The 23258-nt window shown below is 44.8% G+C and overlaps 1 protein-coding gene across 1 annotated transcript in view; it reads left to right on the top strand.

The window, feature by feature from the left end:
• Nucleotides 1-23258, top strand: part of ACACB (acetyl-CoA carboxylase beta) — a 165109-nt gene that overhangs the window by 47944 nt on the left and 93907 nt on the right. Inside the window, exons 4-12 of the mRNA XM_058425432.1 lie at nt 8603-8735; nt 9620-9758; nt 13590-13699; nt 14060-14141; nt 15912-16010; nt 17686-17795; nt 17908-18018; nt 20819-21028; nt 21648-21818. Coding sequence (XP_058281415.1) covers nt 8603-8735; nt 9620-9758; nt 13590-13699; nt 14060-14141; nt 15912-16010; nt 17686-17795; nt 17908-18018; nt 20819-21028; nt 21648-21818 — 1165 coding nt within the window. The remainder of the gene's footprint in view (nt 1-8602; nt 8736-9619; nt 9759-13589; nt 13700-14059; nt 14142-15911; nt 16011-17685; nt 17796-17907; nt 18019-20818; nt 21029-21647; nt 21819-23258) is intronic.

The raw sequence follows: 23258 nt of genomic DNA, 5'->3' as shown, positions 1-23258 counted from the left end.
TTTATAGAAGAAAAGAGAGGCAAGGAATTGAAGGTCTGATTAACGCCGGGGCCCTAGCCCAATGGCCCAACCTGGGCTCCTGTAATGCTATCCTGCAGAGGTACATGGTAGCTAAACTGTTGCAAGCTGTTTACTTTGGCTAGGTCCAGGGATAAACTGTTAATTCCATCATGTGAGGAAACTGAGGCAGGGAGTATTGAAGTAACTTTCCCAGGATTACACAGGTTATAAGCGGTAGACTCTGGCTTCAAAGCCTAGGAGGATGGCCGCAGTCTACCAAAGTTTCTAAACTGCGGCTCTGTTGACACTTGGGGCTGTCCAATTCTTTGTAGGGCTGTCCTGTGCATTGCAGGGTGTTGTGCAGCATCCCTGGTCTCCACCCACTAGATGCCAGTAGCGCATCCCCCAAGTTGTGACAACCAAAGATGTCTCCAGGTATTGCTCCCTGGGGAGCAAAATTTCCCCCAGTTAAGCACTCAGGGCCGGTCGCGGTGGCTCACGCCTGTAATCCCAGCACTTTGGGAGGCCAAGGTGGGCAGATCACCTGAGGTCAGGAGTTCGAGACCAGCCTGGCCAACATAGTGAAACCCCATTTCTACTAAAAATACAGAAATTAGCCGGGCGTGGTGGCGGGTGCCTATAGTGCCAGCTACTCGGGAGGCTGAGACAGGAGAATCACTTGAATCTGGGAGGCAGAGGTTGCAGTGAGCCGAGATGGTGCCACTTCACTCCAGCCTGGGTGACAGAGCTAGACTCTGTCTCAAAAAAAAAAAACCAACCAACCAACCAACCAACCAAACAAACAAAAAACCTCAGCATTATACATGTTTGTCTCTTATTTGAGAGGAATATAAGAGGCCATATGTGTAATGCATGTTTTAAAAGTCCAATTAATAGAGGGGCTTCCATTTATCTCAGATTGTCTTTCTGCCTAGAAGTTAGATTCTGAGATCAGCTAGAGTTGGATTAGAAACGGGGTTCTGCCACTTGCCAGCTGTGTAACTGGAGGTAAATGGTCCTCTCTGAACCTCGATTTCCTCATTGTGAACTTGGAGATGACAGACTCCTCCATACAGGGCTGTGGAGATTCACTGAGAGGCCCCCTGTGCCCAGTCCACAGTGGGCAGCCGAGAATGTTGATTTCCTCCATTCCTGACACTATTCTGCCTGGTCTTGTGCTCCGGCAGCTGACTGTATTTGGTGTTTGGCTGACACCTCTGCCGTTGATTGTACTTGAAGTCATTTCCAAAGTCACCTTGAAACATTTCAGCTCTCACCCTTGCCATGCTGTATAAGGACAGGGCTTCTCACTGGACAGTGGCACTTAGGATGATCCTCCTTCAGTGGAAGCAAATGCTGGCCGAAGGTCAGCTCTCTAGAGCCAATGTTTGTTGGCTTCCAGCTTTATCAAAAAGAATTAAAATAGCCACTTGCCTGGAGATTGGGCCTGAAACAAGGCCAGTCCGGCAGCTTTGTGTGTTCGCTTGCCTAGCCTGCAGTAATGGGCTTGTGGCCTGCCTGATGGAGGGGCTCTGTCACCAGTTTTGAAATCAACATGGTGGCCAAGAATGGTTTTTTTCCCCCTAGGCCACAGACGAAGTTTTTCTTTGTTGTGCTTTAGGTCAAATTGCTAGAGTTTTAATGTTTGTGTGTGTAGAAATGGGATGTCTCAGACTTTCTGAAGCTGAACCGTCAAGCCAGCCAGTCAGGGAAGGTCATGGACAGAATGAGGGGTGTGGCTGTGGGTGGGAATGTCAGTTAGTACAACCTCTGTGGAAAACAGTTTGGAGAGTTCTCAAGGAACTAAAATAGATCTGCCAGTCTCTCCAGCAATCCCACTACTGGGTATGTACACGAAGGAAAAGAAATCACTCGGTCAGATTCTCTTTTCATTGGGAGGATCTTAACATGATTGGTTGAAAACAATAAATAAAATTAGCATGGAGTCCAGTTGTGGGGGCTCATGCCTGTAATCCCAGCACTTTGGGAGGCTGAGGCAGGCAGATCACTTGAGGTCAGGAGTTCAAGACCACTCTAGCCAACATGTAAAACCCTGTCTCTACTAAAAATACAAAATTGAGCTGGACATGGTGGCAGGCACCTGTAACCCTAGTTGCTCGGGAAGCTGAGGGAGGAAAATTGCTTGAACCCGGGAGGTGGAGGTTGCAGTGAGCCGAGATTATGCCACTGCACTTCAGCCTGGGTGACAGAGTGAGACTCAGTCTCAAAAAAAAAATAAATAAATAAAATAAAATAAAATAAAGAAATAATTATATCAAAAGATACCTGTACTTGTATAGTTATCACAGCACTATTCACAGTAGCAAAGATATGCAATCAACCTAAGTGTCTATCAACAGATGACTAGATAAAGAAAATTTGGTATATATATATATAATTTTTTTATGGCTCAGTAGTATTCTTTTGTGTGTGTGTGTGTGGTGTGTGTGTGTGTATATACCTACATGTATACATGTATATATATACATGTATGTCTATATATGTGTATATAATGTGTATATATTCACACATATGTGGATATGTGTACATATATGTACACATATACGTGTATCTATGTGTGAGTATATATAGATATGTATATATATGTGTGTACAGTGTACATATATATACACACACACCAGGGAATACTGTGCCACAAAAAAGAATGACATCATGTCTTTTGCAGCAACATGGATACAACTGGAGGCCATTTTTAAAAAAATTATTTAATTTTTTTAATTAATTAATTTCTTTTGAGACTAGATCATAAGACTGCCTAATTTTTGTATTTTTGGTAGAGATGGAGTTTTGCCATGTTACCCAGGCTGGTCTCGAATTCCTGAGCTCAAGCGATCCACCCGCCTCGGCCTCCCAAAGTGCTGGGATTACAGGTGTGAGCCACTGCACCCAGCCGAGGCCATCATCTTAAATGAAATAAGTCAGAAAGTGAAATATCACATATTCTCACTGTGGGAGTGAAATAGTGTTTCCACATGGATGTAGAGTATGGAATAATAGACACTGGAGACTTGGAAGGGTGGAAGGGTGGGAGGAGTGTGGGATGAAATACTACCTGTTAGATACAAGGTGTACTATTTGAGTGATGGTTACACTACAAGTCCACACTTCATCACTACATAATATATCCGTGTAACAAAACAGCACTGTATACCCTAAATTTATACAAACAAGAATGGGGAGCGTGGATGGGCAGGGAGCAGGCCATGGGCTTCATGGAGCCTGGAGCAGATGAGTGGCCTGCTGCTCTTCCTGGTTAGGTTAGGAGAGCAGCTGTATCTCTGCATCACTGCATTGAGTGATAATATAGCACTTACTATGCACCAACACCATCTTTTACTTACTAGGTCTTGACATATTTAATCCTCAGAACCTTATTTAACCTTTATTTCTATGTATTGACTTATGAATGAAGTACGTGTTATTATCCCCATTTTACAGATGGGAAACTGAGTGCTTTGCCCAAGGGGCACTGGAGTGGCTGTGGCTTTGGGTGTTCCTCTTACAAAATTAATAGCTTTTTTCTTATTGAAAATAACACATCATTGCAGAACATCTTTTAAAACATAGCAAAGAGATAACGGCTCTTAATACTTTAGCATTTTTTCCCCCAGATCAGGGGTCTGTCTGCAAATGATGTCCCTTGGGTTGCATCTACCTTTTTTTGTAAATAAATAAAGTTCTCTCTTTTTTTTTTTTTTTACGTAGAGTTTCACTCTGTTGCCCAGGCTGGAGTGCAGTGGTGTGATCTCGGCTCACTGCAACCTCCGCCTCCCGGGTTCAAGTGATTTTTGTGCCTCAGCCTCCCCAGTAGCTGGGACCACAGGCGTGCGCCACCATGCCCAGCTACTTTTTGTATATTTTTAGTTGGGATGGGGTTTCATCATGTTGGCCAGGCTGGTCTCAAACTCTTGCCCTCAAGTGATCTGCCCATCTTTGCCTCCCAAAGTGCTGGGATTACAGGGATTACAGGCGTGAGCCACCGTGCCCGGCTTAGCATTAACCTTTTAGAAGCTAGAAAGTAGATAAATGAGTGGTCACTGGCTTAAGGCTGAGTCCTAATGGAGCAGTGAGGAAAGTTGGGGACCCCTGGCCATCTGTACCACAGAACCCCCAAAAGGCATGGTGTCTGGCAGCAAGGGATGCCCCTGGAGCTGAGGGGTAAGGAGGGTACCAAAATGAGAAGGACTGGGTGGAAGAGTCCCAGGTCCCCTCCCCTGTCTCCTGCGGAAGGGGCTGTCCACTTTGACCCCAACAGAAGGCAGCAGTTCAAAGGGACATATAGAGGGTCTTGGGAGAGGGGATCGACAGGCACAGTTGAGGGCATGGGGCCTGTATCCCAAATAGGAAGATAAGGGTCTGAATACGTGCTGAATTCTTAGAACTTCCCCGTTCCCCCCGGAGCTCCAGGCTGACCTTTACTGTCCAGGCAGAAGACTGGAAAACTTCTCCCTGGGGAATCTGGCCAGCGAGAGAGAAAGACACGAAGATACTGACTCAGGGGATCCCCAACGCACACCTACCTCACCCTACATTGAGCTCAGGGTCAACCAGGTCCACCACAGTCTCAGAAATTCTGTTCTCACTCATAGTCACAAGGTTGGAACCAAGGCTTCCCTGACATTTGGGTTCAGTTTCTTTTTCTTTTCCATTTTCTTTTTTGAGATGGAGTTTTGTTCTTGTTGCCCAGGCTGGAGTGTAATGGCACAATCTCAGCTCACTGCAACCCCCGCCTCTCAGGTTCAAGCAATTCTCCTGCCTCAGCCTCCCATGTAGGGGGGACTACAGGTGCACGCCACCAAGCCCGGCTAATGTTTTGTATTTTTAGTAGAGATGGGGTTTCACCATGTTGACCAGGCTGGTCTCAAGCTCCTGAACTCAGGTGATTCGCCTGCCTCGGCCTCTCATAGTGCTGGGATTACAGGCGTGAGCCACCGCACCCGGCCCTGAGGTCCAGTTTCTCATATGTAAGTCAAGGTCCAAACTAGTAGACGCAGGAAGCTTGGAAGAAACAGAAACAAAGAGAAGTTTAAAAAGCTCTCATTAATATCGTCATTGAGGTCAGACAGGATGTTGCACTCATAGGAAGAGGATGCTATAACGAAGGGAACATTTGCAGGCCAAAAACAGGCTCGTAGACATCAAAAACATGATAGCAGAAATGAAGAACTCCACTGAATGTTTAGAAGATGAGGCTGAGAAAAATCAACCATCAAGTAGAAGAAGAGAGAGAATAGGAGAGGGGAAAAATACATAAACCAGTAGACCAGTGTAGGAATTTCAACATCCAAATAAAGGACTTCGGGAAAAAATAGAGAAAAAAAGAGGCAAGGACATCATCAAGGAAGTATTTGTTTCTTGTTGTTGTTGTTGTCATTGTTGTTGTTTTTTGAGATGGAGTCTCGCTCTATTGCCCAGGCTGGAGTGCAGTGGTGCGATCTTGGCTCACTACAACATCCACCTCCTGGGTTCAAGTGATTCTCCTGCTTCAGCCTCCTAAGTAGCTGGGATTACAGATGCACGCTACCATGCCCGGATAATTTTTGTATTTTTAGTAGAGATGGGGTTTCACCATGTTGGCCAAGCTGGTCTCTAACTCCTGACCTTAAGTGATCTTCCCACTTCAGCCTCCAAAAGTGCTGAGATCACAGGCGTAAGCCACCATGTTCAGCCCATCAAGGAAGTATTTGAAGACAAATTCCCAGGATGGAAGTTTCCAGATTGAGAGGGCCTGAGAGATGTGCAGCCTCATTGGTGGAAGCAGACACATACCTGAGCCCATCACTGTGAAATCATAGAGTTCTGGGGACAGAGGGACGCTCCTGTAAGCATCTGGGTATGAAAAAACAGGTCACCTACAAAGGATCAAGGATCAGAATTACTCTTGTTCTAGCAGCCTTAGAAGCCACAACACAATGGCACAAGGCTTCTAAAACTCTGAAGAAGGTTTTCCTTCCTGGAATTTCTTTTTGTTTGACATAGAGTCTCACTCTGTCACCCAGGCTGGAGTCCAGTGGCACGATCTCGGCTCACTGCAACCTCCATCCTCCGGGTTCAATCGATTCTCCTACCTCAGTCTCCCAAGTAGCTGGGATTACAGGTGCACACCACTGTGTCTGGATAACTTTTGTATTTTTTGTAGAGATGTGATTCACCATATTGGCCGGGCTGGTCTCAAACTCCTGACCTCAAGTGATCTACCCACCTCAGCCTCCCAAAGTGCTAGGATTACAGGCATGAGCCACCATGCCTGGCCCTTCCTAGCATTTCATACACAGCCAAGCGGTAAGGTTGAATGTGAGGGCAGGAGAAAGGCTGAAGTGCAATGGTGCAATCCTAGCTCACTGCAGCCTTGACATCCTGGGCTCAAGTGATCCTCCTACCTTAGCCTCCTGAGTAGCTAGGACTACAGACAGGTGCCACCATGCCTGGCTAATTTAAATTTTTTTTTTTTTTTTTTTTTTTTTGAGATGGAGTCTGACCCTGTTGCCCAGTCTGGAGTGCAGTGGCGCAATCTCGGCTCACTGCAACCTCCGCCTCCCGGGTTCAAGCAATTCTGCCTCCTCGGCTTTCCAAAGTGCTGGGATTACAGGTGTGAGCCACCACACCTGGCCCTGAATAGCCTTTCTTAGAAAGCTACTTGAGGATATCTTCCACTGAAACCAGAGGGTAAACCAAGGAAGAGCAACACACAGGAGACAGGAAACAGGAGATTCAACATAGACTCAAAGGGAATCTCCAGGGTGATGGTGATAAGGAAGCCCAGTCAGGAATAGGGCAGGGAAATTGAGGGCATCATTGTCATGTGCCCTGCCATTCTACCATCTTGTTAAGTGGATGAAACTACTGGAGGATATGCCCCAGAAAAACAAGGGAGTCTACCAAGAAAGACAAGCCACCCATTCCCCCAAATTAGGAATCCAACCCCAAGGAAAGGCAAAGGGAATTCTAAGGATGTCAGCAAAGGGAAGCCCCAAAACGATGGTGATGTAGGGGCCTAGAGGACAGCCAGTACCTATAGAAGGAGAACAGAGGCCTCCAGGAGAGATGCCACCAGTGGAAAAAAAACAGAACTGATCAATTATTTATTATTATTATTTTTAATGAGATGGGGTCTTGCTATGTTGCCCAGGCTGGTCTCGAACTCCTGGTCTCAAGCAATCCTCCTGCCTTGGGCTCCCAAAGTGCTGGGATTACAGGTATGAGCCACTGCATGTGGCCTGATCAATTATCTTATGTGTACTGGGAATCTATTAGGAGGAGTGGGGTGATTTAGCAACAGGTACAAGGAACACTAAGTAAAGGAAAAAAATCACTAACTCCAGGAAAAGGCAAAAAGAAAGGAACTAAAATCTGGTACACTGCAGCTCTCATATGTGAATAATCATCACAAACTTCGTATGTCAATAATGATCACAAACTAGTGAAACACTGAATACCCAGTTTGCTAAATTACAGTAGACTTCTATGGTATTGACCAGCTGGTGGAGGGCAGCCGATGGGGTGGCCTTGTGAGATAACTAAATTCACATCTCTCAGGATGGGAAGGCCATAGTGCTGTCTCACATGGATGACTCACAAGATTGTATACACTTGTTGTTTAGGACTATAGAGATGTGTAATTGCTAGAAAAAATCAGCTTCAGTTTCCTCTGGTGTGGAGGGACAGAGCAGGAAACCTGTTTTGCTGTTAAACATTTAAAAAATTGTTTTCAGTTTTCTAAAGAAATTTTGTGGGCTGGGCGTGGCGGCTCATGCCTGTATTTTGGAAGGCCGAGGTGGGAGGATCGCTTGAAGCCAGGAGTTCAAGACTAGCCTGGGCAACAAAGTGAGACCCCTGTCTCTACAAAAAATAAAATTTAAAAACTTCTGAAATACAAATGTAGAAAAGTACATGAAAGATGTTAATACCATGTAATAAGTCTGAACGATTAGAATGTGTGGACTTCTTCCCTGATCATAAAACTCTTACCCTTGTTATAAGTTTTTTAGTATTATTTGGGTTCCTAAACGATGGGCATGTAAAGTAAAAATTAACTTAGGATTAAAAACCTACACATCCACCTTGGGACAGGTAGAAGAAACTGCACCTTCTAGTTCATGTGCTGGTACCTTAGCTGGCCTCTTAAGGTGCTTTCAGTTGGGTACAGTGGTTCACGCCTGTAATCCCAATGCTTTGAAAGGCTTTGATGTCACTTGACATCAAGAGTTTGGACCAGCCTGGGCAACATAGTGAGACCCCATCTCTACAAATATGTTTAAAAATCGGCTGGGCTTGGTAGTGCACCTCTGTGGTCCCAGCTACCCAAGGTGTCGAGGCTGCAGTGAGCCACGATTGCACCACTGCATACTAGCCTGGGTGACAGAATGAGATCCCGTCTCAAAAAAAAAAAAAAAAGAGAGAGAAGGTGCTTCCTGCCCTTGAGCCTCCTTGTAAATTGCTTCAGGGGCTCTGGAGAGCAAGTGCAAAGCAGGGGGGCTCTGGTGCACTTCGGCTCCTCTGCCCCACTGGCTTTACAGGTGCCGAGCTCTGAGTCCCGGGCTTCTTGCCTCATGCACATCTGTCCCTCATTCTTACTCTGCAGGCCAAGCATGTCGGGACTCCACCTGGTGAAGAGGGGACGGGAACACAAGAAGCTGGACCTGCACAGAGACTTTACCGTGGCTTCTCCCGCTGAGTTTGTCACACGCTTTGGGGGCGATCGGGTCATCGAGAAGGTACGGACGGGTCTCGGCACTCTGGGTGGGGTCCGATTGGGGTGCAGGGGCCCCTCCTGTCAGCTGGAGGTGGGAGATTCGGGTTCAGGCTCGTTCTGCCTGCTGCAGAGAGGGGGTGAGGGCCACACTCCTCTGAGTTGAGGGTTAATAGTTTAACCCTCAAATAGAAATAATAGTGAAACCTCTTTCAAAGGGCTGTTGTGAGGATGAAATGAAATAACGCAGGTAAAACACATTGTACTGTAAAACACTCATAAAGTGTCAAGGGTGATCACAATGACACCAAAGGAATAAAAAAAATCATTCACTGAGCTCGGCACAGTGGCTCATGCCTGTAATCCCAGCACTTTGGGAGGATGAGGTGGGCAGATCATTTGGGCCCAGCCTGGGTTTGTGTTCAAGTTCAAGACCAGCATGGGCAACGTGACGAAATCCTGTCTCTGCAAAAAAATAAAAAAATTAGCAGGATGTGGTGGTGTACACCTGTAGTCCCAGCTACTCGGGAGGCTTAGGTGGGAGGATCACTTGAACCTGGAAGGTTGAAGCTGCAGTGAGCTGTGATTGCACCACTACACTCCAGCCTGGGTGACAGAAAAAAAAAAAAAAAAAAAATATATATATATATATTTCATCCAAACATCCATCCATCCATCCATCCATCCATCCATCCATCCATTTGATGATCCATTCATGTGGATGGCAGACTTTGAGCTCCTGCTCTGTGCTGGGGTGTGTGCCATGGAAATACACAGAAATACCAAGAGGAATGATGTGCTGCGGGGGCTACAGGAGGCTCTGCAGCTGTGAGGTGGACTCGGGGTAGCACGTGGCCCCCAGTGCAGGTAGATGTGCATCTTCAGCTCCTTCCTTGTCTTCCTATGCAGGTGCTTATTGCCAACAACGGGATCGCTGCTGTGAAGTGCATGCGCTCCATCCGCAGGTGGGCCTATGAGATGTTCCGCAACGAGCGGGCCATCCGGTTTGTTGTGATGGTGACCCCCGAGGACCTTAAGGCCAACGCAGGTACCTGGGCCTTGACCCTCTCCTCCCATCACGCCCCATCCTTGCCTGCCCTCGCCTCCTTCCCCTGTGCCTAGGCAAGTCCATCCTGGACTCCCGATGGTCAGGACCTCTTGTGAGTCTGTATTTATTTGTCCTTCCTTCTTTATTTAATTAAAACATCTGCTGACCTCAAGAACAACTCATGTGCCTTACAGAAATGCAGATGGTTAACATGCAGAGAGGAAATTCGATCTTTGAGAAATGTCTGTGTTCTAGCAGATTGGGGGCTGTTTCTCCTGGTGTTTCTCCTACAGGTGTATGTAATTGTATTTCAATCATTTGTTCATTCTTCTGTTCATTTGCCTAAGTTTATTATAATGAATCATTCTATAAACCACTGTTGGATGATTTACTTTTTTCCTGAACAGTCTTATCCTTTTATAGGCCCTATTCCCCACAGCAGCCAAAGTGACCTTTTAAAAACATAACTTCTTCTGCTGTGTTTTCTGAAGGTTGTTAAAAACAAAAACCTCAGCCAGAGTGCTGGCTCACGCCTGTAATCCCAGCACTTTGGGAGGCTGAAGCGGGAGGACTGCTTGAGCCCTTGAGTTCGAGAGCAGCCTGGGCAACATAATAAGACCCTGTCTCTACAAAAAATAAAAATAAAAAAATTAACTGGGTACAGTGGCACACACCTGTAGTCTCAGCTACTCAGGAAGCTGAGGTGGGAGGATCGCTTCAGCCCAGGGGGTCTAGGCTGCAGTGAGCTGTGATTACACCACTGCATTCCAGCCTGGGAAACAGACTGAGACTCTGTCTCAAATAAAACAACATAAACCTAAAAGCATAACTCAGGTCTGAGCACAGTGGCTCACGCCTGTAATCCCAGCACTTTGGGAGGCCAAGATGGGCGAATCACTCGAGGCCAGGAGTTTTGAGATCAGCCTGCCCAATGTGGTGGAACCCCATCTCTACTAAAAACACCTCCCAAAAAATAGCCGGGCATGGTGGCAGGCGCCTGTAGTCCCAGCTATTCAAGAGGCTGAGGCAGGAGAATTGTTTGAATCCAAGAGGTGGAGGTTACAGTGGGCTGAGATCACTCCACTGCACTGCGGCCTGGGTGACAGAGTGAGACTCTGTCTCAAAAAAAGAAAAAAAAAAAAGCAAAACAAAAACCAACATAAGTCAGGTCTTCAGGTCTTTTCGTGCTTCTCCTTAAAGTGCATCAGAGGCTGTGTGCTGTTCCCAGTATTAGCAACCTCAGCACCATCCCCTAAGCCTTCCTGCCCCAAGCTCTTCGCGGACATGCCTCATTTGTTACTTACAGCTCTGTTTTACAGATGGCACAGTCGAGGCACAGGGACGTGAATTTATCACTTGTCCAGGGTCACACGACCATCATGTGATGCAAGTGGGATGAGAACCCTGGTCTGGGTTCAGAGCATTATCCAGTGGGTCCTCCCATCTTGGTTAGTCTAAAATTCAAGATTCTCACCCAGGCCCGTTAAGTCCCCTCCTGGCTCCATCTCGAACCTCTTGTCCTCCATCAGCCGGGTACCAGTTACGCTGGCCTCTGGCAGCTCGTGGGCCTGTTGCAGAGTCTTGGCACCTGCTGGAGCCTCTATTGAAGGTGCTTCTCCCAGAGCCCTTTGTGCAGTGGACTGCCTCTCCACCCAGCCTGTAGGTCTCAACATGATCATCGCATCTCTCTCAGAGAACCTCATTTATTTTCTTCCCAGCACTGACCTGAGTCTGTAGTTACTGTGTTTATTTTCTTGTTTATCTTCTCCAACATAAAAGAAAAATTGGACAAGGACCAGGAAGCCTGTCTGGCCACTCACTTCATCATCTCTGGAATCTCCCCGTTGGCCGACACTTCTGTGTTTGATAAACGTAGGAGGCAGGCAGGCTGGAAGGAACAGCTGCTCTGGGGTTTCTTTCTGTGTTTGCATGTAAAGTGCCACATTGTTCAATTTCAGGATCTTAGCAATTCTATAGTACAGATGTCCCAACCCCTGTGTTTACATTGAGTCTAACTTTTCCTAGTCCAAAACACTGCTCAGTGGCTGTTCTCTGACTTTGGCCTCATTGATGTGTGGGTTTTTGTTTGTTTGTTTGTTGTTGTTGTTTTTTTGAGATGGGAGTCTTGCTCTGTTGCCCAGGCTAGAGTGCAGTGGTGCGATTTTGCTCACTGCAGCCTCCACCTCCCAGGTTCAAGCAATTCTCGTGCCTCAGCCTCCCAAGTAGCTGAGACTTCAGGCATGCACCACCACGACTGGCTAATTTTTGTATTTTTAGTGGAGATGGAGTTTCACGATGTTGGCAAGGCTAGTCTTGAACTCCTGACTTCAGGTGATCTGCCCGCCTCAGCCTCCCAAAGTGCTGGATTACAGGTGTCAGCCACCGCGCCCAGCCAACGTGTGTTTTTTTTTTAAGGACATATTCCTAGACATGGAATTTCTGGCTTAAAGAGCACGAGTATTTTAAAATCAAAACATCACGTTATGTTCAGCCTTAAAAAGGAAGGAAATCCCATCATACGTTACAACACAGATGAACCTTGAGAACATTATGCTGGTCACAAAAAGTGAAATAAGCCAGTCACAAAAAGACAAATACTGCATGATTTCATGTATAAGGGATAACTAGAGTAGTGCAATTCATAGAAAGAGAGAGAGTAGATCGTTGGTTGCCAAGGACTTCAGGGAGGGAGAAAAAGGGAGTTGTTCATGAGTATAGAGTTTCAGATTCATAAAATGAAAAAGTTCTGGACATCTGTTTCACAATATAAATATACTTCACTATTGAAGTGTACACTCAAAAATGGTTAAGATGGTAAATTTTATGTTTTGTTTTTTTTTTTAACCATAATTTAAAACTCCAATTGTATTTTTGTTTGTTTGTTTTTTGAGACAGGGCCTTGCTCTGTCGCCCAGGCTGGAGCACAGTGACATGATCACGACTCACTATAGCCTCGACCTTCCAGACTCAAGTGATCCTCCTGCCTTAGCCTCCCAAGTAGTTGTGACTATAGGCATGCACCACCATTCCTGGCTACTTTTTTTGGATTTTTTTTTTTTTTTTTTTGTAGAACAAAGTCTCCGTGTGTTGCCCAAACTGGTCTTGAATTCCTGGCCTCAAGCGATCCTCCTGCCTCTGCCTCCCAAAGTGCTGGGATGACAGGCATGCACCACCGCACCCAGCCCTATTATATTATTTAATGGTAAAACAATATTAAAATAAACTTTAAATAGGATATTTTTTTAAAAACCCACCTCTAATCCCAGTCTGTTGACAGATTACTTCCTTCTTCCTTCGTTCCTTTCCAGGCCTTCCAGGCCTTGTCCAGAAACATATCTGTATCACGTAATTAAAATCATATTTCATTTTCTTTAAATTTTCTTTTTTTTTTTATTAGACAGAGTCTCATTCTGTCCCCCAGGCTGGAGTGCAGTGGTGTGATCTCAGCTCACTGCTACCTCCGCCTCCTGGGTTCAAGTGATTCTCCTACCTCAGCCTCCTAAGTACCTTGGATTACAGGTGCCCACCACCATGCCCAGCTAATTTTTGTATTTTTAGTACAGACAGAATTTCACCATGTTGCCCAGGCTGGTTTCGAACTCCTGGCCTCAGGCCATCTGCCTGCCTCGGCCTCCCAAAGTGCTGGGATTACAGGCATGAGCCACCACGCCCGGCCTTCTCTTTACATTTTCATATGTGTTTGTCCATTGTTACCACAGAAATCTGCATGGTTCTGCTTTCCATGGCTGTACATAGTCACATCTTGTAATGTTCTGCCATTGATGTCAGTCTGTCAGCAGTTCCTTCCTTCTCCCTCCTGTTTAATTTCAGAGTACATCAAGATGGCGGATCATTACGTCCCCGTCCCAGGAGGGCCCAATAACAACAACTATGCCAACGTGGAGCTGATTGTGGACATTGCCAAGAGAATCCCTGTGCAGGTAGACGGATCGGGGTGCCCGAGTGTGGCCCCTGAGTGTAGGATGATGCCCCTAGGTTCTAGTTCAATTCCACAGTTCACAAGGGGTGGAGGGTCCAGATCCCACAAGGCTCCAAATTCCTGGGCTGATATAACACAGAAAAGAGTGTTCAAGTGATGCGAAGCACATTCTGTTTTTTAAAAGAAATTTTATAGACAGAATCTCGCCATGTTGGCCAGGCTGGTCTCGAACTCCTGGGCTCAAGTGATCCTCCTGCCTTGGCCTCCCAAAGTGCTGGGATTACAGGCGTGAGTTACTGTGCCTGGCTGGGAGGCATATTCTTAAAGGAAGATTGTTGCTCACCCCTTTCTGTGTTTGCAGGCGGTGTGGGCTGGCTGGGGCCATGCTTCAGAAAACCCTAAACTTCCGGAGCTGCTGTGCAAGAATGGAGTTGCTTTCTTAGGTAGAGTGTGTCCCCATCAGATACGTGGGAATTGGGGCGTTGCTGGGACACTCTGCTGGGTCTGACCCTCTTTCTACTCCTGTCCTGTAAAGCGGAGGTCCGTTTGATTTCCCACCTCACACTTTCGTTGCGAGGAGTGAGTGAGTCCCAGGGTGGAAGGGCACATAGCTAATCTGCCAACTCATGGAATTAGGAGCTGCCCGCTTTTCAAAGGAAGACACACAGGCAGCCAACAAGCATATGAAAAAAAGCTCAACATCACTGGTCATTAGAGAAAAGCAAGTCAAAACCAGAGTGAGATACCATTTCTTGACAGATTCTGAGATTGTGGAGAAAAGGGAACGCTTATGCACTGTTGGTGGGAGCGTAAACTAGTTCAACCATTGTGGAAAACAGTGTGGCAATTCCTCAAAGAGCCAAAAATAGAACTACCATTTAACCCAGCAATCCTGTTACTGGGTATATACCCAGAGGAATATAAAATCATTCAACCATAAAGACGCATGAACACGAATGTTTATTGCAGCACTATTCACAATAGCAAAGGCATGGAGTCAAGCTAAATGCCCATCAATAACAGATTGGATAAAGAAAATGTGGTACATATACACCGTGGAATACTATGCAGCCATCAAAATACTGAGATTATGTCTTTCGTGGGAACATGGGTGGAGCTGGAGGCCATTATCCGTAGCAAACTAACACATGAACAGAAAACCAAATATTACATGTTCTCACTTATAAGTGGGAGCTAAATGATGAGAACACATAGACACAAAGAGGGGAACAGCAGACACTACTTGAGGGTGAAAGGCGAGAGGAGGGAGAAAAGCAGAAAAAATAACTATTGGATACTAGGCTTGGTACCTGGGTGATGAAATAATCTGTACCACAAACCCCTGTGACATAAGTTTACCTGTATAACAAATTTGCACATGTAATTATGTCCATGTCCTTGTGTAGTTTAGGGGAATCATTTACTATCATGTAATAAATCCCAGCTTCTCCTTACCGGTGGGTCTGAAAACAGTCTTGCCCAAATGTGAAGCAGCTCAGTGCGGATCAATACCTGATATTCACCTGAGGTACAGCCAGGAGTCCCATGCCCACTGACGTTTTCTTTGTGGACTCTGAGTACATATGGGCATCTGTCCTGTCTGACAGTCACCCAGGACTCTCATTATCAGTCTTAATTCCTCTGGGGGTTGATGATCCAGCCCACTGGACAAACTACAGCTCATAGGCCAGATCCAGCCTATGGCTTGCCTTTGTAAATAAAGTTTTATTAAAACATGGTCATGCTCATTCATTTATGTATTGCCTATGGCTGCTTTCACCCTACACTGGCAAAGTTGAGTCATTGTGACAGAGACCTGCAGGCTCGCAAAACTGAAAGTATTTCCCATCTGGCTCTTTATAGAAAGAGTTTGCTAACCTATGGTCCAGCTCTTTGAGCTCCTAGCTTACCTCTTGATCTAGCTTTCTGCCTTCCCTCCAAAGTGAATTTTGTATATGCCACTGTAGCCTAGGCTGTAACTCACAACAGGTTTACAATCCACATATGTTGAAAGTTGACTGATGCAATAGCAGACTAACAGATTATTTTTCTTCCCTAACATGAGGTTAAGCTCCTTGAGAACTGGGACCAGAGAATTTTCTCTGTCATCTGCTCCTCACCTGGCCCTACCACCGTGCGTTCGGTCGGCATTCAGCCTCGAGGGTCTTGTGACTGACCAGATTCTGCTTCCCTTCTTGTCCCCGACTCCTCAGGCCCTCCCAGTGAGGCCATGTGGGCCTTAGGAGATAAGATCGCCTCCACCATTGTCGCCCAGACGCTACAGGTCCCAACCCTGCCCTGGAGTGGAAGCGGTAAGGGACCCTGAGCTCCCCTCTGGGGGAGCTTCTCAGCCCAGTCTTGATAATGTGAACAGTCAGGGTGACAGAAGTGTGCTTGTAACAATTCTTTCCATTACAAATGTTACTTACTTTTATTTTTTAGTCATTAGCAAAATATTTTAAAATTTTAAATTAGTAAACAAGTGGTACAATTTATTGTAGGCAATTTAGAAAATACAAGAGGTACAAAAAAGAAATGGAAATCATTCATAATCCTATGACCCGGTGTTGAATATTTATTACATTGTAGGTATCTACCTTTCCAACCTTTTTCTGGGCATATTCTTTGAAAAAAAAAAAAAGACAGATCTTGGCCAGTGGCTCATGTCTGTAACCACCTCCCTACCCAGTGCTTTCAGAAGCTGAGGGAGGAGGATCACTTGAAGCCAGGAGTTCAAGACCAGCCTAGGCAACATAGCAAGATCCCATCTCTAGAAAAAGTAAAAAAAAAAATTAACTGGTTATGGTGGTGCATGCCTGTAGTCCCAACTACTCAGGAGGCTGAGGCAGGAGGATGGCTTGAGCCTAGGAAGTCGAGGTTACAGTGAACTATGGTGGCACTCCAGCCTGGGTGATGAGACCCTGTCTTTAAAAGGAAACAACAACCCATCTTACATTTCCTAGTTTGTGACTTTTTTTTTTCCTCACTAATGAATATCTTTCAATATAAAAAATACACTTTACACCATTTAAGATGCCTGCATAGGATTATATCTTATGGATGTATCATAATTTACTTAACAGTCCTCATAGTTAAACAATTTAGGTTGTTTCCAATTTATTTTTTCTAATTTAAAAAATATTCAAAGGAATGGAGCTTTGATAATCTTACAGCTAAATGTATGTGTGCATTTTAATAATTTTCTTAGGATAAATTCCTAACCGTGGAGTTTCTAGGACAAATTAAAAAATAAATAGGACAGTCTCAAAAGTTTCCTATTAAATTTGTTTTTTTTCCCCCAAAAGTTGAATTTTAAATTTGGGATTGAAAATTTGCTTTCATTTGTTAAATCTTTGCATGGTTTTGGGAAATAATTATTCACATATAAATGACTCCATAAGGTAGAATTGGGATTTTTTTTTTGGATTTAGATTAATATGGTTGTTGTTGGTCGACTCAGTCTGAGTTTCTTTCCTTTTTTGTTGTTTTGTTTTTGAGACAGGGTCTCACTCTGTCACCCAGGCTAGACTGTAGTGGCATGGTCATAGCTCACAGCAGTCTTGACCTCCTGGGCTCAAGTGATCGTCCTATATCAGCCTCCCTAGTAGCTGGGACTATAGGCCCATGCCACCATGCCTGGCTAATTATAAATTTTTTTTTTTGTAAAGACAAGGTCTCACTATATTGCCAGGGTTGGTCTTAAAGTCCTGGGTTCAAGCGATTCCCCCTACCTCAGCCTCCCAGGGATTACAAGCATGAGCCACCACACCTGGCAGTTAGTTTCTTAAGCTTGATTTCTCATTCAAGGTTGGGTTAGTTCTTGAGGAAATGAAAAGCCACTGTGAGAAGCTAAAGGGAGTGTCTGTATTCCGCTGGTCCAGAAGCCCAGGTCTAGCACTATGTCAACAGGGAGAGGCCCTGTGGTTTCTGGGTTGTGTGTGTTTCTCCTGGATTTGGGAGGAATCAGCTTTCTTTGTGACTCTCCAGGCCTGACAGTGGAGTGGACAGAAGATGATCTGCAGCAGGGAAAAAGAATCAGTGTCCCAGAAGATGTTTATGACAAGGGTTGCGTGAAAGACGTAGATGAGGGCTTGGAGGTAAATGCAGAGCCTGTGGGGGCCAGGGGGGCCAGAACTGAACTGCCTCTGTCCTGGTAGCGGTTGGCAACTGGCTAACCTCTAAAGTGGTCTGTTTGTCCTTTGCACCCAGGCAGCAGAAAGAATTGGTTTTCCATTGATGATCAAAGCTTCTGAAGGTGGCGGAGGGAAGGGAATCCGGAAGGCTGAGAGTGCGGAGGACTTCCCGATCCTTTTCAGACAAGTGAGCAGTTCTTGCTGTGTCTTTTCCCATCTGTCTTTGGGAATTGTTTGTGGGCTGCCAGATTATTTCTCTTAGCATTATTCTGTGACAGTCAAGAAGACATTCGTAGGAGCTGGATGTATTGTTGTATCGTATTTTGCAACAAATACGTACATTTTTACTCAGAAAAGCCCACGGTTTTGTGTTGATCTTGACAGCATCTTTTAGGTAGTTCAAGTCTATAAGTCAGTGTATGTAGAAATGATTTCAGAGATACAGGATCAAAATAGCTGTTTGTGACTATGTTGGCCTATAGAGGAATGGGATATTTTATAAATTTTAGTACTCTTGGTATTTCTAATGTTTCTAGATGATCTATTTTATTTTATTTTTGAGACAGAGTCTCACTCTGTCACCCAGGCTGGAGTGCAGTGGCACAAGCTCAGCTCACTGCAACCTCTGCCTCCCAGGTTCAAATGATTCTAGTGCCTCAGCCTCTTGAGTAGCTGGGATTACAGGCGTGTGCCACCACACCCAGCTCATTTTTGTCTTTTTAGTAGAGACAGAGTTTCACCATGTTGGCCTTGAGTGATCCGCCCACCCTGGCCTCCCAAAGTGCTGGGATTACAGGCGTGATCCACTGCGCCCCGCCTGATCAATTTTAACTGTAGGAACGAATTGCATATTTACTTACTGGTAGCTAGTTTTCCTCTTTTAAAACCTTATGTCTGTTAGCAATGTTTAGAAAACATTTATACTGACAATCTTCCCATTCTTAAAGCTATTTTAATATTTCTAGCTTTTCTTCTAGACCTTCTTCATATGTATATTTTAAAGAGTTGTATTCAGTCTACACAAAATTTTGTTCTGCATTTAAAGCATTCCAAATTGTAGATCATGAATATTATTATGTTATTCCTGCCTTGGCAATTATTTTGATGATTACTCAATATTTTATGTGTGGCTATAGCCTTATTTATGAAACCTTTCCTTTTTTGTTAAATGTTTAGCTTATTTCTACTTTATTATGAATAATAATACTATAGCATAATATGATATTTAGTACTATAAATAACACTTAGCTCTTTTTTCTTCTTCTTAATTATTTTCTTGGATAAAGACGTGGGGAGAAAGACTTAGTTAAATAGCACACACTTTACATGCACTTTGAAACACATATCAGTACATTGCTTTCTAGGAGTTTTACTAATTATACCACTCTTGGTATGATATGTGAATGTTGTATAAAGCAGCAGTTTCACTACCATTGTATCGCTGTTGGGGTGTACAGGTGTTTGGGGATTTGAGTGGGGGGAAGAATTGATATTAAAAGGGAAGTTGTAGCAGCAGTACAGAAAGTTCACATCTATCCTTCACCCGGTTTCACTCGTTAACATTTTTCATATAACTTTGCAACTAAGAGATTAACATGGGCACTTTTCTGTTCGGTAAACTCCAGACTGGATTGAATTTCATCCGTTTTTGCACCAATGTCCCTTTCCTGTTGCAGGATTCAGTCCTGGATTCCATATTGCATTAGGGGTCATACAGATTTTAAAGCTTTTTTGCTTTTTAAAAAATAGACTTTATTTATTAGAGTAGTTTTAGGGTCACAGCAAAATGGAGCAGAAAGAATAGAGAGTTCCCACATACCCCAGGCCCTCATGTGCACACAGATGCCCAAGCTTTTTTATTTTACTTATATGAGTGCACTATGAATATGTTCTTAATGTAGAGTCAATCAAGTCAGCCATATGTTAAGAATAAAAAAGGAAAAACCCTTTTCCCCATCACCTTCCAACTCTCCTTTCTCAGATGTAACCACTATTAGCAGCTGCTGATGGTGGGGGGGCTCTCTTCAGCACTGTCCCTGTATATACTTTTACATAGACATTCATACAGTTGTTTTATTATTTTTTGCGTGAGTTCATCCCATTCATTATTGCAAATTACTTTTTAAAACTTAATTTGTCTTAGAAATCATTGCACGTGAATACTTTTCACATTGTCTTTAAGAATCTCTAGAAGACATGCCTATAAAACATTGCCTTTCAGCTCTTAACAGGATGAAGTAAGTTTGTCCTTAGGTTCCACCCGGGAGAGCTAGCTGAGAAAGTGCAGTAAGTGGAAGAAAAAGACAACCACAGATTAGTGTGTTTTGGTCCCATTTTCATTCAAAGAAACTTTCTCTGTATGTGTTGCTATATGCATAGAAGAAAGCCAGTTTGGACACCAAACTCTTAACAGTGCGATATCTTTAGGGGATGTGATTGTGGGGAGATTTTACCATTTCACAAAGTTTGACTTAAAAAAGAGAATATGTTGCAGGTAGTGACTATCTGGGGCTGGTGGTGCAGCTGGTAAAGGAATTTTAAGACAGTTGTAGGTAAAGAAAGGCAGGTTTATTGGAGGAAGTATGAAAATATGTTGCAAGATTGCAACAGGCAGCACAGCAGAGAAGGGGCTGTCTGCAAAGAGGCAAGGGCTGGTGGGAGGTTTATCAGGTGGTGCTGAAGGAGGGGCTATGAGGTCGTTATGTCCTGGAGTTGTTTGTGATTAGCCATCTCTCGAGCAGTTGTTCATTGTTCTTTCCCACCTGGGGCCCTCCCCAACCTGGGGCCCCTTTCTGCTTGTTACTGTGGAGTCAGGACTCCACAGAATATTATGTCTTTGAGACAACGAAAGTAAAAGATCAGCAGAGTCCTGGATGAGTACCCTAAACACATTACTGCGTTTGTTTTATGTTCTCTCCTGAGAACTTCCAGAAGCTTCCAGAGCTGGTTTCCCCATGAAGATCAGGCTGCTCTGCTTCCCCCGACAGGTACAGAGTGAGATCCCAGGCTCGCCCATCTTTCTCATGAAGCTGGCCCAGCATGCCCGTCACCTGGAAGTTCAGATCCTCGCTGACCAGTATGGGAATGCTGTGTCTCTGTTTGGTCGCGACTGCTCCATCCAGCGGCGGCATCAGAAGATCGTAGAGGAAGCACCGGCCACCATCGCCCCTCTGGCCATATTCGAGTTCATGGAGCAGGTACACTTCTCAGAGCCCAGGGGGCAGCTTCAGAGAGAGCCGTCTCAGCTCAGAGTCAGGAAGAACTTGCTACGGTCAGTGTGGCCGAATGGTGGCATGGGTGCCTAACAAGAGGGACGAGGGCCCATTCCAGAGGTGATTTCAGCATCACACAGGTTTATTGGATTAGCCAGTCTGTGAACTCCCCAAATATTTCTTTTCTTTTTTGAGACAGAGTCTCACTGTGTTGCCAGGCTGGACTGCAGTGGTGCGATGATAGTTCACAGCAGCCTGTAAGTCTTGGGCTCAAGTGATCCTCCCACCTCAGCCTCCCGAGTAGCTGCGACTACAGGAACATGTTATCATGTCCAGCTAATTTTTTAAAAAATTTTTTTATAGAGACAGAGTCTTGCTATGTTGCCCAGGCTGGCCTTGAACTCCTGGCCTCAAGTGATCCTCTCGCCTTGGCCTCCTTAAGCGCTAGGGTGATAGGCATGAGCCACCACACCTGGCCAGTCCCAAAATCTTTCACATGTAGCAGGTGCTCAGTCTGCATTTGGTGAAGGAACTGATAGTCACCATTTACAGTTCCCTGAAAAGACCTCTGGAACCCCCTTGGCCTCTTTCTGTTTCTTCACAGTGTGCCGTCCGCCTGGCCAAGACTGTGGGCTATGTGAGTGCAGGGACAGTGGAATACCTCTATAGCCAGGACGGCAGCTTCCACTTCTTGGAGCTGAATCCTCGCTTGCAGGTGGAACATCCCTGCACAGAAATGATTGCTGACGTCAATCTGCCGGCCGCCCAGCTACAGGTGAGAAAACGGGCTCAGGGCCCTGGGACTTCTCTACCCTGGGTCAGGGGTCCATGTGCTGCTCCCATTAGTCCATCCCGCCCATCTCTTGGCTGACTGTCCCAGGGGAATGACTGGCCAAAGAGCACTTTGAGAAATCTGTAAAAGCTACAGTTCTCCCTGGGAAAATATCTTTTATACAATTTCAGGACATTCATAGACCTAGAGAAATGTTTCTTAACCTTGTTATCATGATCACTCCCTGCAAGCATCCTTTGGACACATTTTATATCCTAATCCCTGTCTTGTGAAATTTTAATATCACAAATATACCACATACCTGTTTGGATATCGTAGATATATCTGTGCTTTATTCATGAAAAGAGTGAGTTTTTTTCCTCCCAAGAACAAGTATTTGTCTCTTCAGAGGCAGTATCACCCCTGTTAGGAATATGTGATCCAGAGTTATAACCCCTTGGGTTAAAGGGAACTCTAAATTTTTTTTTTATTTTTAATTTTTATGGGTATATAGTAAGTCTATATATTTATAGGGTGCAAGAGATTTTTGTTTTTGTTTTTGTTTTTTTGAGACGGAGTCTTGCTCTGTTGCCCAGGCTGGAGTGCAGTGGTGCAATCTCAGCTCACTGCAGCCTCCGCCTCCCAGGCATACAATGTGTAATAATCACATCAGCGTAAATGGGTATCCATCCCCCTCCAGCATTTATCCTTTCTTTGTGTTATGGCGTTATGAATATTCCAATTATACTCTTTTAGTTAATTTTAAAATGTACAATAAATTATTGTTGACTGTAGTCGCGCTGTTGTACTATATCAAATACCAGGCCGTATTTGTTCTCTTAATCACTACATTTTTGCGCCCATTAACCATCCTCGCTTTCCATGCCCCTACCTCTTCCTTTCCAGCCTCTGGTAACCATCATTCTACTCTCTGTGTCTGTGAGTTCCATTATTTTAATTTTTAGCTCCCACAAATGAGTAAGAACATGCAAAGTTTGTTTTTCTGTGCCTGGCTCATTTCATTTAACATAATGTTCTCCAGTTCCATCCACGTTGTTGCAAATCATGGTCTCATTCTTTTCTATGTCTGAACAGTACTCCATTGTGTGTATGTGCCACATTTTCTTTTTCCTTTTTCTTTTTCTTTTTTTTTTTTTTTTTTTTTGAGATGGAGTCTTGCTCTGTCACCCAGGCTGGAGTGTAGTGGTGCAATCTCGGCTCACTACAACACCCACCTCTTGGGTTCAAGCAATTATCCTGCCTCAGCCTCCCTAGTAGTTGGGATTACAGGTGCACACTACCATGCCCAGCTAATTTTTGCATTTTTAGTAGAGGTGGGGTTTCACCATATTGGCGAGGCTGGTCTCAAACTCCTGACCTCAGATGATCTGCCCACCTCGACTTCCCAAAGTGCTAGGATTACAGGCACGAGCCACTGCACCT

The sequence above is a fragment of the Hylobates moloch genome, unplaced genomic scaffold, assembly GCF_009828535.3.
Source record: "Hylobates moloch isolate HMO894 unplaced genomic scaffold, HMol_V3 SCAFFOLD_12, whole genome shotgun sequence".
Classification (NCBI taxonomy): Eukaryota; Metazoa; Chordata; class Mammalia; order Primates; family Hylobatidae; genus Hylobates; species Hylobates moloch.
The sequence above is the reverse complement of the archived record's forward strand: the minus strand, read 5'-3'. Positions and strand labels throughout refer to the sequence as shown.